The 13801-nt window shown below is 40.9% G+C and overlaps 1 protein-coding gene across 3 annotated transcripts in view; it reads right to left on the bottom strand.

Annotated features, from left to right (window-relative positions):
* Nucleotides 1–4149: 4149 nt before the first annotated feature.
* AGBL1 (AGBL carboxypeptidase 1) overlaps nt 4150–13801 on the bottom strand; it is an 805162-nt gene continuing 795510 nt past the window's right edge. For 2 of the 3 annotated variants that reach the window (XM_059912528.1, XM_059912526.1), the window contains one exon: nt 4150–7372. In XM_059912528.1, coding sequence (XP_059768511.1) covers nt 7168–7372 — 205 coding nt within the window. In that variant the 3' untranslated portion in view covers nt 4150–7167. The remainder of the gene's footprint in view (nt 7373–13801) is intronic. The other variant, XM_059912527.1, reaches the window with a different exon arrangement.

A 13801-nucleotide genomic window follows, 5' to 3' on the forward strand; every position in this document is an offset into this window, starting at 1 on the left:
TTCCTTAGATTCCATATATATGTGTTAGCATACTGTATTTGTTTTTCTCTTTCTGACTTACTTCACTCTGTATGACAGAAAAAAAAAAAAAGGTCATGAAGAACCTAGTGGCAAGACGGGAATAAAGACACAGACCTACTAGAGAATGGACTTGAGGATATGGTGAGGGGGAAGGGTAAGATGTGACAAAGTGAGAGAGTGGCATGGACATATATACACTACCAAACGTAACATAGATAGCTAGTGGGAAGCAGCCGCATAGCACAGGGAGATCAGCTCAGTGGTTTGTGACCACCTAGAGGGGTGGGATAGGGAGGGTGGGAGGGAGGGAGATGCAAGAGGGAAGAGATATGGGAACATATGTATATGTATAACCGATTCACTTTGTTATAAAGCAGAAACTAACACACCATTGTAAAGCAATTATACTCCAATAAAGATGTTAAAAAAAAAAAAAGTGTCCTTTTATATAGGGCCAAACTTCTTGTCGAAAATGGCATTAGTAATGCCCATTTATCACCCAGAGCAGTCGTGAGAATTTCAATGAGTGACTATGAGCAGGGTAGGAAGACAGGCAGGCTTTTCCTCCCCTGATGCCTCCTAAAATAACTTCCTCTTCAGAATGAAATGTGGGTGGGGCCTGGTTGATATTATTCTATCCAAGATCATTCATTCGTTTAACACCCACACCCTCGAGGACAGGGCTGTGGGCCTCTTTGCTTCCTCCCTCTGTCCCACAGCCATTCCAGAATGGATCTCCGGGTTACTTCTTGCCCTGACCTCCAGAGACCAAGACCACACTCAGACACCTCAACTGAACTGCTCCCAAGAACGGTGCTTAAATATTATTATTTTTGTCAAGGGAATGGTCATGATACATGCCTGCTCTTAAGAAATCATTTTAACCCTGTAAGGCCCTACAAAAGACTATAAAAGATCCATAAAAGCTCCTAATCAGAATAACCAGTATACTCCATGCATTTTAACAGTTCATTGCTCTGCTCTGTTTGGCTACTTGTCGTAAAAGGTGAGTGTGATTAAATCGGTAATTTTCTCCCAAATATGCATTCTCTTCCAAAGAGAACTGGATCCATTTTTCTTCATGACCTGAACAGGCTCAAAATACACACATGCGAGAAGGCCAGTCTATGTCACATGCCGATGAGAGAGGTTCTCACATTCTACCCCAAAGGCCTTCACTTCCATTTCTGTGTGACAGCACAGCGTAAAATCATCACCTAGCTACCCCTTGCCTTTAGAAACATGTGCCTGATGACAAACCTTTCCTCACTCTGTTTTCTTTCTGAAAGCCCTGGACCTATATTGTGTGTATGTGTGTGTGTATGTGTGTGAGTGTGTGTGTGTGTGTGTGTGTGAGGGAATCAAGCTCAATTTCAGCTCTATTGTGTTGAAATGCGTGTAATAGATAATTTTAAGTTGTATACAGTTGAATCTTTTATATAATTAGGCACGGAAAGGCTGTAATATAATCAATTTTTACCTAAAAATTTCCTTTTAGCAGTTCCTTTTTTCTAAACAGCACTTTTTATCAAGAATCAGTTGGATATGCAGCACACACGGAGCCAAATTACAACACAAACAGAAGAGGACATCTGTTGGGGAGATAGCAGCAGACTCCAGACCTCATGAATTATCTTTGTCTAAAAAAGCTTGCTTGGTTAGTACCCAGGCTACACTGTCGTGTGTCTTTCCAAGACTAGAGCCTTTAGGGAGCAGGGGCGGGTTGTACCAACAGGGCCAAAAGAGTCCATCACTCTGCTGAGGATGCAAATGTTCAGGTCCACCACACAGGTCTCTGTCCTGAGTCCCTAACAAGGATGACTCATGTCAGACATTTCATGGAAGCTCCTTTTCTTGGCAGAGAGCAGAGGGTCCCCTTGGAATATGAAACTGACTCTACAGGTCGGTTGCTCAGGCTGGACGATGGAAGCCGTGGGTGAGAACTCCCCTCGGGGTGTAACGTGACCTTACTTATGTTGGCAAGGCTCAACACGAGCTTGTAACTCAAGGATCAGGTATGTTCAGTTGTTCTTTGTGGCTCTGAATCCTTTTACTGGAAACCCCGAGGAAAGTGGAGCCAGTGGATGGTACTGAAAGAAGCACCCAGGCAGCCAAGTTGGCACAATGCACATGGAGTCATGTGCCAGTTCTCAACAAAGTGAGCCTGTGTGTCCACAGCACCTTGATGAATACTGAAGGCATAGACTCTCAGAGATTCTGTTCCTCTGTCCTCACTTCTCTATCTAAATACTTGCACAGTCTAGACAAGGACAAGGGCACCCTGCTCCTTAAGAAGCTTGCCTCACATGGGAAACAGTCTTCCGAGGATAGGCTATATTGTGCTAGATGCCATTTTAATGAAACCAATTTCCCTTCCTATAACACAAGCTCTGATATGAGATGGAAAATGGAGGAATTTAAGGGAAATATATGGAATTTCATTGAGATGTTGGATGTCCAGTTTTGAGGCTAGGTGGAAGATAACATTTTTGAGAAACTTTAATGTGTCAGGTGAGGGGAGACATAGAAAGATAATAGGCAGCTCCATGCATCTTAGAATTCTCTATTCATTGGCCAGTGGGGTTGGAGCTGTAAAAAACACATAAATAAAGTTGTAAATGGCAAGCATAAGCATGTTATAAAAGGAATGTATAAACGGTGCATAAGGGGCACAGAAAAGAAATTATATAACTTGACTTGGGGTGACTAGGAAAGGTTTTACATGAGAAAAGTGATATCTGAGCTGGGTTTTGACACCCCCAAATGAGATAATGGGAGAAGCTTATCAGAGACAGAGGGAAAGTGTCAACAGGTTTGAAAAATCAAAAAGGGCAGTTAGGTAGATGCGTGGCTCAAGAAGTGGTGTGTGTGTGCATGTATTTTTGTGCGTGTTCATCCACACTCACCAGTATGATGAGATAAAATGAGGTTATGTCCCATGGCAACCTGTAGAGACTGCAGATGGGCAGGATTTGAATCTATAAAGGAACCAGAGTCTCTAGCACAGGGAAGTGTCATGGAGAGACAGCAGATTCCATCCTTAAAGGATCATGGAAGCATGGTCCTTAGGGGGTCACAAGAAGCTTTGTGCTTCTCTACCCATGATGATTATCCTGGGTGTGAAAATGGCCCCCTGTTCTAGCCCTGCCATGCAGAGCATCGAACAACAGCTGGCATAGGACAGTCGTGCACGTGGCCTGGACCCCACGTCACCCCTCTAGACGCACTTCCTTTGCACATTTTGAAGTACAACTGCTTCCCATTAGAGCTTACAACTCCCTGGAATTTGAGTAATAACATTTGGCTTGGACTTCGGTAGAACGTTTTGCAGGAAAATTGACCATAGTGGTTTGGCCAGCAAGAGACATGTCTGGCAGGGCTGGAAGAATTGCTCCTGTGACTATCTGTAGGTGACTTGTGACGAGCCTCCCCCATCCCCAGACTGAAGATAGGTGAGGTGTGACACAGAATGGCCTTCTGTCCTAGCAGGAAGAGAGGAAAGTCTGCTCCCCCCCTACTCTTCTGTTCCCTCCAAGCAAACTCCTTCACAGTTGGCTGGTGCCTGGGCTCAGTGGCTCAGGACTTCCACCCAGGTCCCCAAGCTCGCTGGGTGGAGCTCATCTTCTTCTACTTCCTTTCCTGATATACTTCTGGATTCTAGGAGTCCTTTCCAAATGGACATCTCATAGACTCCGGTATTCAACTACACTCCTTATCTCTCACCTCGCCCCAAACCTGCTGCTCTTCAAATACGATAATTTTATACCCAGTGTACTTCTCAGACCACTGAACAACCAGCATAGCAAGGGCGCCAATCAATCAATCATAAACATGTGGTGCAGCAGGAATGATGTATACATGCCGACCTCAGTCCTGGCTATGCCTCTGCTGAAAATCTTTGTCTCCTCCCAGCACATTCAGAATAAAGTTCAACCTTTCATCAACACGTGACAAGTGTTGTTGATCTGATGGATGTCTATCTTGTCAATTTCATCTTCTGTTACTCTCCTCCTTTCCCCACATACAAGCACATGTTTTAAATCAGTTCAAGCTGAACATTTTATTTCAAGCTATCACCCCCCCCCCCCGGGGCCTTTGCATAAACTCTTCCCACTTCTTAGCAAGTCTGTCCTCTTCTTTTTAACCAGGAAACTTACATATCCTTCCCAAATCACCTAAGTTATCATTTTCTTTTGGTAGACTTTTCCCACCACCACTGCCTCCATTAGATGAGGTGATTCTGTATCATCCTCTGCACAGCTCCATAAAGCCGTGTGCCACTGTGTTAAAATGAAATGTTTATTGTTCATCTCTCCCGCTGAACTTTGAGCAACTTCGGGACACAGTGAGTCTTTTTTCTCTGCAGCTTTAGAGCTTAGTAAAGAGCACGACACATAGCAGGTACTTAATATATATTTGTTACATGGATGAATCAATAAATAGTCCACGTTTCTGGCTTTTCCTGAGCACATCGCATAGAAATTTACCTGCCCTGGTCACATTCTCAGAAACATGGTAAATAAGCAATTTTGAGCTGAAATGCAAATTGATGATGAGTTAGTATTATTTCCATTCTTCTCACCATTTACTTTTTCAACAATATTATCTTCTTGAGCCTCAAAACAATGAAAAAAAAAAAAAAAACCACAGAAGCATTATGCCATCTTCTATTTAAGAATGGAAATATTGAATATGGGAGAAGTTAAGAGGTGCTTTCAGCCTGGATTTGAATTCAGTGTCTTTGTCATTTCCCTCAAAACTCTCATTATGTTACAGAAATCTGAATGCCTTAATACAAAGAATGAATTGTGATTTCTGAATGATAGCAAAGAAATTTGAAAAAGAGTTGAAAAATAAGGGACTATCAATAATAATAACAATAACAACAACAATAATAATAATAATGTCAACTTCCCAAATCAGAGCACATATAACTTTCTTGTATGCCTTGGGGCTAAATTATGGCAAAACATTTTTTTCTGAGGCTAAACTCTTTCTGCTGAGTTTTCTCTGAAATTATTCTGTTTCCAAGATCTCTTGGTGGTGGTAGGTACATCAGGAAAAGTCTCTTTGGCATGTTTTTGAACCTCAATATGCATTATTTTCTTTTCCCTTAGGATTAAAATTTCAAATCTTTAGCCTTGCCTACCTGAAATAAAGACTACATTTTCCATTCTCCCTTGCAGCTCCCTGTGTTCATAGGACCACTTTCTGGATGGTGGGATTAAGCAGAAGCAGTATGCATTGTTTTGGAAATATGGAGAACATGATCTTCTATTTCTGTCCTTCTTACTGCTGACTGGGATGTAGATGCAAAGCCTGATGCTTCAGCAGCTCTCTTAGAGCAAGAATAGAAGTAACACACGGGGGCGGGGGGTGGTTAGAAAGCTGCTGAAGCTGAGTGCCTGACATCAGGCATTCGTGATACCTGCTCTGGTCTGCCTATATCTGGAATTCCACATGAAAGATAAACAGACTTCTATCTTACAAAGGCTACTGCTGTTTTGGATTTTCCATCTCTCATAGCCAAACCTAATTCTAACTAAATACATATGGCATCTGGACCAACATACATTTGCTTTAACATATTATCTCCATTTTATCTTCCATTCTAATCTGCCTTCCATGTTTCTTCTCATCCTTTCTGCCTGGGCCCTGTACATATCATCCTTCACACTTTCAAACTGTTTCCATCTGTCTGTTGAAGGGCCTTGCTCCATTTTCACTTGGTCTAAGCTATGCCAGTCCCCTAGGCTCTGTTCCTACAGAACCTCCTGCCCTGATCCCCTCTAGGAAGAGAGAGTATTTCTCAACCATGTGACTCCATAGAACGTTAACTGTGAGAATAACTCCATAGAATGTTCTGCCTGCGTTATGGAAGAAAATAAGCCAATATTATTGTCTTCAGTGTGCCAAACTGTATACTTTTACATGTTATCTCGTTTCATCTTCATAATAACTCTATGATATAGATATGCTCATCTCCACTGAACTGTGGTTTAGGGAGATTTAATTATTTTCCTCTGTTCTCATAATAAGTAACAGCCAGATCCGGGATATGAGCCACATCTATCTGAGTCTGAAATGAATGAATTGCTGCCTCCCAAGATTATGAATTTCATAGATTTTCAAATTTGTAAAGACCAGTGGCCATGTCTTATTCACTATTGTCCCCCTTCCCTTAGAAGGGGATCTTCTGCAGATTCTATATCTGCAAAATGTATACTGTTCCAACAGACCAAGGATGATTACTTGGTTGTACAGCCTTTTATGTTCAATCAATCACCCAGCAAGGGAAGACCCTGCCAGGACCCTCAGGGTCTCAGTGGGGCTCATGGTTTGGGCTGAGAGGCTCAGATGCTATAAGAGGGAGACAACAGGAAGTGATAACCCTCATATAGGGAACGACTTAAACAACCACTTAGAATTCTGGCTGAGAAGACACGAAGAAAGTCCAACTCCTACTACTTCCAGTCTACTCCAGTTTCAAGCACAGGAATGGAGAAGAGCTCAGAACAGTCTTCAGAGGATCCATAGTCATCTTGAGTATCTCCCATTCTATCATAATGACAGCGTGCATATAGCCACCTATCTATATATGTAAAATGCTGTAACGAAGAAGTAGCCACTCTGGGGACTTCCCTGGTGGCACAGTGGTTAAGAATCCGCCTGCCAATGCAGGAGACACGGGTTCAAGCCCTGGTCTGGGAAGATCCCACATGCCACGGAGCAACTAAGCCCATGTGCCACAACTACTGACTGAGCCTGCGCTCTTGAGCCTGTGAGCCGCAACTACTGAGCCCGCACGCCTAAAGCCTGTGCTCCGCAACAAGAGAAGCCACCTCAGTGAGAAGCCCACGCACTGCAACAAAGAGTAGTCCCCGCTCACCGCAACTTGAGAGAGCCCGCACGCAGCAGTGAAGACCCAACACGGCCAAGAATAAAACTAATTAATTAAAAAAAAAAAAAAAAAAAGAAGTAGCCACTCTCTATGCATAGTGAAAGTAGAAGAAAATCTGGATGTAGGGATGCTGACCTCGCATGGGCTGGCTTTCTGTGCCAACATTGTGTGTGTGTGATGGTAAAGCAACGACATGGCAGCTAATCCGATGGTTAGAGGCACAGAACTTGCTATGAACCTCAGGGTTATGGGATGGCTTCTCTTCCCTGCCCTGGCCCCTCCTCTTCTTCCTCTCCTTCATCCTTGTGGAAAGCGCACTCCTGGATCTCCCGGTCCAGCTCGGAGACGCTCCCTTCCTGGTCCGAGCTGCTGTCGGTACCATAGTCAATCTCCTCCAGGCAGGGAGGCTCATCATCCAGTTCTGAAGCGATGCTGCTGTTGCTGCTGCATCTGCCACGAGTTCCCAGAAAACATGGAGAAGAAAGGAAAGAGAGGGAAGGAGGGAAGGAAAAAGGGGGGAAAAGGGGGAGAAGGGAAGTAGAAACAAGGAGGTGAAGAGAAAGGAGGGGGAGATAAGAAAAGAAGTTACCCAAAGAAAGGAACATGTACAATTGGTTGGAAAAGGAGGGTGGAGGTTATCTTCACTGAGTTTTAATCTCAAGAGCCCCTGTTCCTTTCAACGTGTTGCATACATAGCACGCTGTGTTCTCAACCACTACCTTGAGATGGGGAAAGAAAATCTGTAAAATCTGTGGGCTCCCTTCTTCCTTGGCCAGCAGAGTCTGCATTTCTAAGTCCACTGGAAGATTTCCAATCACAGGATAGGGACAGCCTCATATATTTAACACTGTCAGGGTCCTTTAAGCTCAAAGTGAAAAATCAGAGACGGCTGTCATTGACTATCTGAGAATGTCATGTCAGTTATGCCCAGGAAAGAGTGGGGATGGAATTCAGGTAGGTAAGATTCAAAATCCCTAATGTTTCCCACTCTAACAGCACAATAAGTCATATTACATAGCTCCCCTTTACCATGGTGAATGCTTTATTAATTAAAAAAATAAAAAATTAATCCAGGTGGACATGAACGGAGAGAGTAAGCGGGAAAACAGTACTCTTTCCACCATGTTTGTACTCCCTCATCATCTCCCCTACCTCCCTCCAGTTTATTCACAAGTGGAAGATCACAGGGGTTGACCAATGAGAGACAAAAGGGGGCAATAGGAATGAACATCAAACCTGGACCATATATTGTGAGCAGGGGAAATTTCCTCCCAAGGAACTGTATATCTTTCTCATTTGCATGAGGTGCCTTCTTTCCTGAAGACTTCCTAATCACTCCCTACTTAGGACTTAACCAATTAGGATTAGCAGCGTGCTGGGTTTCTACTCTGTGACTTATAGAAGGCAAGCACTTCATAAATCAGGCAGAGATGTTCATCCACCTGCCTCGCCATAAACAATGAAAATGGGTAATCAGCAGTGTGGTTACGTTTTAGCTTGGGACATGAATCAGAGGCCAGTTTCTGAACTGTCCACTAACTGTTACGAGCTGCTCCATGCTCTTCAGGCTCTCAGTACCCTAAGCTGCAGGTCTGGTGGGACATAGCATGAATGGAAAGGAAAGAGAAGAAATATGAATTTTGATTCCACAGCACCACAGCATTAAATTGTTATATTTTACAGGCTGAATGGTGGGTGATAAAGCAGTTGAATAAAGGAAGGTAAGAGCTGCCCAGTCATAACACAAGCTCAAGTCAGCAAGAACACCAAGTGCCTTTGACTCCGCTGTCACCATGGTAGGTACTGAGGTGACCATGCTGTACAATGTCAAGAGCCTGAGTTTTAATCCTGACCAGGGGACCTTGGAATATCCCCTTCACCTCACATAATGACAATAATAATATCTCAAGAGTTGTTGTGAGGTTGTGAATACCAAATGAGAAAACACATGGATGCAATCTAGCAGAATGGACTGCAAAATAAAAGCAATCAACAAATTTTAATTCCACTTTATTGTGGATACTGAAAAAGATGGTGAAACATGGTGGTAAAAGTGAGCACGAACTGAGATAGGTTGCTTCACACTTGAGTTGCTGCAATCTCTATTGCAAAACCATCCAAATTGGCAATGCTAACAGTTTCTCTAAAACATAATTTCTACTATTCCATTTCAAATTCAGTAGCTTGCAAGAACTTGTCCTTGCTTCTTAATGCAATGTGAGTATCGGTGGATGGGACATTCTTAAAAGGTCCAGTTGGCAGGAGTCCAGGAGTAAACAACAGGGTCAGTCTTCCCCTAATAAGGCTCTGCCTTCCCTTCACTGTAGAGTCTGCTCCAGTCACTCACAGACTTGGAACTTTCCTACTACAGTCAAGTTGTCAGGCTCTTCTTGTTGTGACCATTCAAACGTACCAGGCTAAATGTGTTTCCAAGTCTTTATTCATACAAGCAATTTCCTATATCTAAAATCATCTTCCAACTCCTCAACATCCAACCAAATAAGATAGATCAATTTTAAAAGCTCGTCTTAATTTCCACCAGATGACTGTTTTGATAACTCTATCTCTTATTGAAATTTCTTCCCTAAATATAAATCTTCACATATTCATTTAATTTGCTTTGATCCTTAATAGTGTTTATAGTCTTATATTGTGAATAAGGCCCATGCATCTGTCTGATTCATATTTATATTATTGTATAGAACATCTAGAATGTGCATAGAATATAGTAGAAATCAATCAATCAATCAATCAATCAACTCTTCCCTGTGTAAATCACATACACCCACTGGCTTTAGCAAGGCAGCTGTAGAGTGTAGGAAGCAGGGCACCCTCTCTGGCTTCCAAAAGGTGGCAGAAAAATGTCTTGACTGTGCACGCCTGTGGGTTTCAGCAATGCAGCAGGAGAGTGTGTTGCTCATGTGCACGTGCTGAAGTTAGGCTGGGAGTGGGAGAATGCCTGGACCACTCTCACGTGCCAGCCCCAGCCAGGGAGCAGGAGAGTGTTGCAACTGCCTGTGCTCTGTGGCTTCAGCAGGGTGGGGGATAGTGCCATGACCGCTTGCCCCTGTCCATCTTAGCAAGGCAGCAGGAGGGTAATGCTTCTAAGCTTAACTGCCTGTGCTAGCAGGGTATGTGGAGAGGGCAGTAATGGCATCTGCCAGCACCTCCATCTCTGGGGTGAGTTTCAACTGACCCCTGCTCCTCCAGCACATGCTTTTAGATTAGCAAATGGGTCTCTTTCTCATAACTCTAGGCACATTTCAAGCTGCTATTTTTTCTCTGGGTCTCAGGGTGGGTAAGACCATATGTGAGCCCTTTAAAAGGGAAGGTTCAGATTCCTATAGCACTATGGGTCCCTTAGACATCAGCCCTGTTGGTTTTCTAAGCCAGACATTTTAAAGGCTTGTGTCTCTGGTGTAGATCCCAGGTGATGGGTACATGATGTGGAGCACCAACCCCTCACTCCTCCTGTAGAAACACTGGACTGATGAGATTCCCTCCTTATTGTGTGTTGCCATGCTGGTGGTCAGGGAGAGTTCTTGCCAAGACTCTGTCTCAAACTTCCTTGCCCTTTTGATGTGGTCCTTTAATCTTTTGTTGTGGTGAAGCAGGTCATCTAGTTTTCAAATCTTTTTCAGAGAGAAATGATCCATATATAGCTATAGATTTGGTGTGTCCATGAGAGGAGGTGGGTTCAGAATCTTCCTATCCCACCATGTTGGTCCCCACTCAAAAGTTTTATATATGAATTAAACCATAATTATCATGTCAGTACATTTTAATAATTTTAAACAAATATCATTTCCTTTGTCATTCATATTTATAAATAAATGTAAGGTATAATATAAATATAATATAAAATTAATACATAATATACAATGTATAATATATCATAAAATTATATATTATACATATTAATATGTTACATATTTATATGTTATGTACATTTACGTATATATTTTTATATTTTTATAAATTAAGAAGGCTTACAATTGTTTAATTATAGCTCTCATTTCTTTGCCCAAATGTGTAAGAATTCTGATGAGTTAGAGAATCAAATGCATATTCAGGGACTCCCACTTCTGGATAGATAGAGAACTATTGCTCCCTTTTCCTCTTCATAGTTCTCCCTGGATATTATATATTAAAGAAACATAAGGAAATGTGGATGAAATATGGAGAGAAGAAGCCAGACCAGATCGGGACCTAATGGTTAATATGGTGGTATGTTCCCTGGGTTTTCTTTTGGCCTCGTATTCTCTAGTCTTGGAGCTGGAGAAGCTGACAGCCTGGAATTGCTAATAAGTGCAGACAAAAAGTCCCTAACAAGAGTTTGTTCTCTTTATCCAAATGATGAGACAAGGAGCAACCTCACAAAAAAAGACAAGTTTTAAATTATAATAGCTCTATTCCAACCAAACCCCACAGAAAAAACAGTAGTCCTACCCTCATTTTGCCAACAGAAGCATGGTGAACCTAGATTTTTTCTCTCATAAGACCTAATTGTGATGTCTGAAATCCCCTTCTTTTCCTCATGCTAAGGAAGCAACAGGGAAGGCAGAATAGAGCCTGCACTTTCATCTCCAATGTACAATAATGAGGTCTCCTACCCATTGATACCAGTGGGGGCCATGTAGGGAGCCTGGACTTCCAAACACAACTCTTGGTAACAAGACGACTCCTTACCAGTTTTTGTGGAGACCAATAACAAGGTACCCGTGCTGCTTCCACCCAGAGCAGTACTAGTGAAGGCCTAGCAGGAAGCTAAAACACTTACCAATGCCCAGCAGTAACAAGGAGCCCTCAGCACCATGGGTGTCAAAGGAGCCTAATAGGGAGGCTAGACTTTCACCCACATGTGGCAGTAACAAGATTCCTTCTTCTCCTCTCTGAGTGGTGTCATAGGAGCCCAGTTCAAACAGAAGATTTTAATAAGGCCCATATCTCATAGTATATTATCCCAAATGTTCAGATTTCAATAGATAATCATTCATTTTACCAAGAACCAAGACAATTGATAGATGCTAACAGCAAAATGACACAGATGTTAGAATTATCTGACAAGGATTTGAAAGCAGACACCATGTAAGTGTTCCACTGAGTAATTATGGACACACATGACAAAAATAATTGAATGTCTCAATAAAGAAATGGAAAATCTCAGCAAAAAAATAAGGAGTATAAAGAAGAATCAAAGGAAACTGTAGAAGTGAGAAATACAATAACGGAAATATAAAACTTGATGAAGAAACAGAAAGTCTCAACAAGGAAACAGAACATATAAAGAAGAGCCAAATGGAAAGTTTAGAACTAATAAATACAAAAAAAAATCTAAATAAAAAATTCAATGGATGGGCTCAACAGCAGAATGGAAGGAACATGGGAAAGAATCAGTGAACTTGAGAACAGAACAACAGAAATTATTCAGTCTGAATAACAGAGTGAAAATAGATTAAAACAATGAACAGAACATCAAGACCCTGTGGGATTATAACAAAAGATATAATATTCATTTCAGCAGAGTCCAAAAAGAAGAGAACCTGAAAAAGTATTCAAAGAAGTAATGGCTGAAAATGCCTTAAACATTGCAAAAGACATTAATCTACAAATACAATAAGCTGAGCAAATCCCAAATAGCTAAACTGAAGGAAACCTAACCAGACAGATAATAACAAGCTTTCTGAAAACTAAAGACAAATTAAAAATCTTGAAACCGGTGTGAGAGAAACTTTAGGGTAACAGCACTATAGTGGAAAAATAATTCTAATGGCAGCAGAGATCTCATCAAAAACAATAGGGGCCATAATAAAACAGAACACCATTCTTCAAGTTTGAAAAAAAAAGAACTACCAACCTAATACTCTAAATCCAGAAAAAACAGCCTTCAAGAATGAAGGGAAAATAAAGACATTCTTATAGGAAGTAAAATTTTCAGAATTTGTTGCCACCAGACCTACCTTAAAAGGATGGCTAAAGGAAATCCTCTAAAAAGAAATGAGCTAATAAAATAAGGAATGTTGAAATATAAGAAAGGGAGAAAGAACAACAAAAGAGTAAAAATATAGATACAGACAATAGATTTTTCTTTTCCTCTTGAATTATTAAAATTATGTTTGAGAGTTGAATCAAAAATTACACAATTGTGTGTTATGCTTCATGTAAATATTTAAGCTAATTTTATAATAAATGAGAAGGTAAGCAGATATACAGGGAGGTAAGTTTTCTATACTTCGCTTGAACTGGTAAAAATGTGACACCAGTAGATTATAATAAGTTATGTATATAAAATGTAATACCTACAACATGAAAAAATATATACATAGAGATACACTCAAGATCTTATAAAGAAATAAAAATAGAATTCTAAAACAAATCCACTAACAAGGAGACAGGAAAAACAAAACAGAGATTAAAAAAGGGAGCGAGAACAAACAATAAAATGGAAGAGTCAGCCCTAACTTATCAATAACATTGAATGTTACATAATTGTCATATATACTAATTAAAAGAAAGATGGTCAGAGTGGATTAAAAAAATGTAACCCAACTGTATGCTGTTCATAATAACTCACTTAAAATATAATGAATATGCTAGATATAAACTCAAAAGATGGAAAAGATATACCATGCAAATATTAATCGAAAGAAAGCAGGAGTGTCTATATTAACAATATCAGATAAAGTAGTAATTGGAGGAAAGGTAATAACCAGGGACATAGAGGGATACAATGATAAAAATGTTAATACATCAAAAAATCATAGCACTCTTGTACACGTATGTATCAAACAACAGAACTGCAAATTATGTGAAGCAAAAACTGATAGATCTGAAAGGAGAATTAGACAAAACTATAATTATAATTCAAGGTTTCAACAC

Source organism: Balaenoptera ricei, chromosome 2 (assembly GCF_028023285.1).
Source record: "Balaenoptera ricei isolate mBalRic1 chromosome 2, mBalRic1.hap2, whole genome shotgun sequence".
NCBI lineage: Eukaryota > Metazoa > Chordata > Mammalia > Artiodactyla > Balaenopteridae > Balaenoptera > Balaenoptera ricei.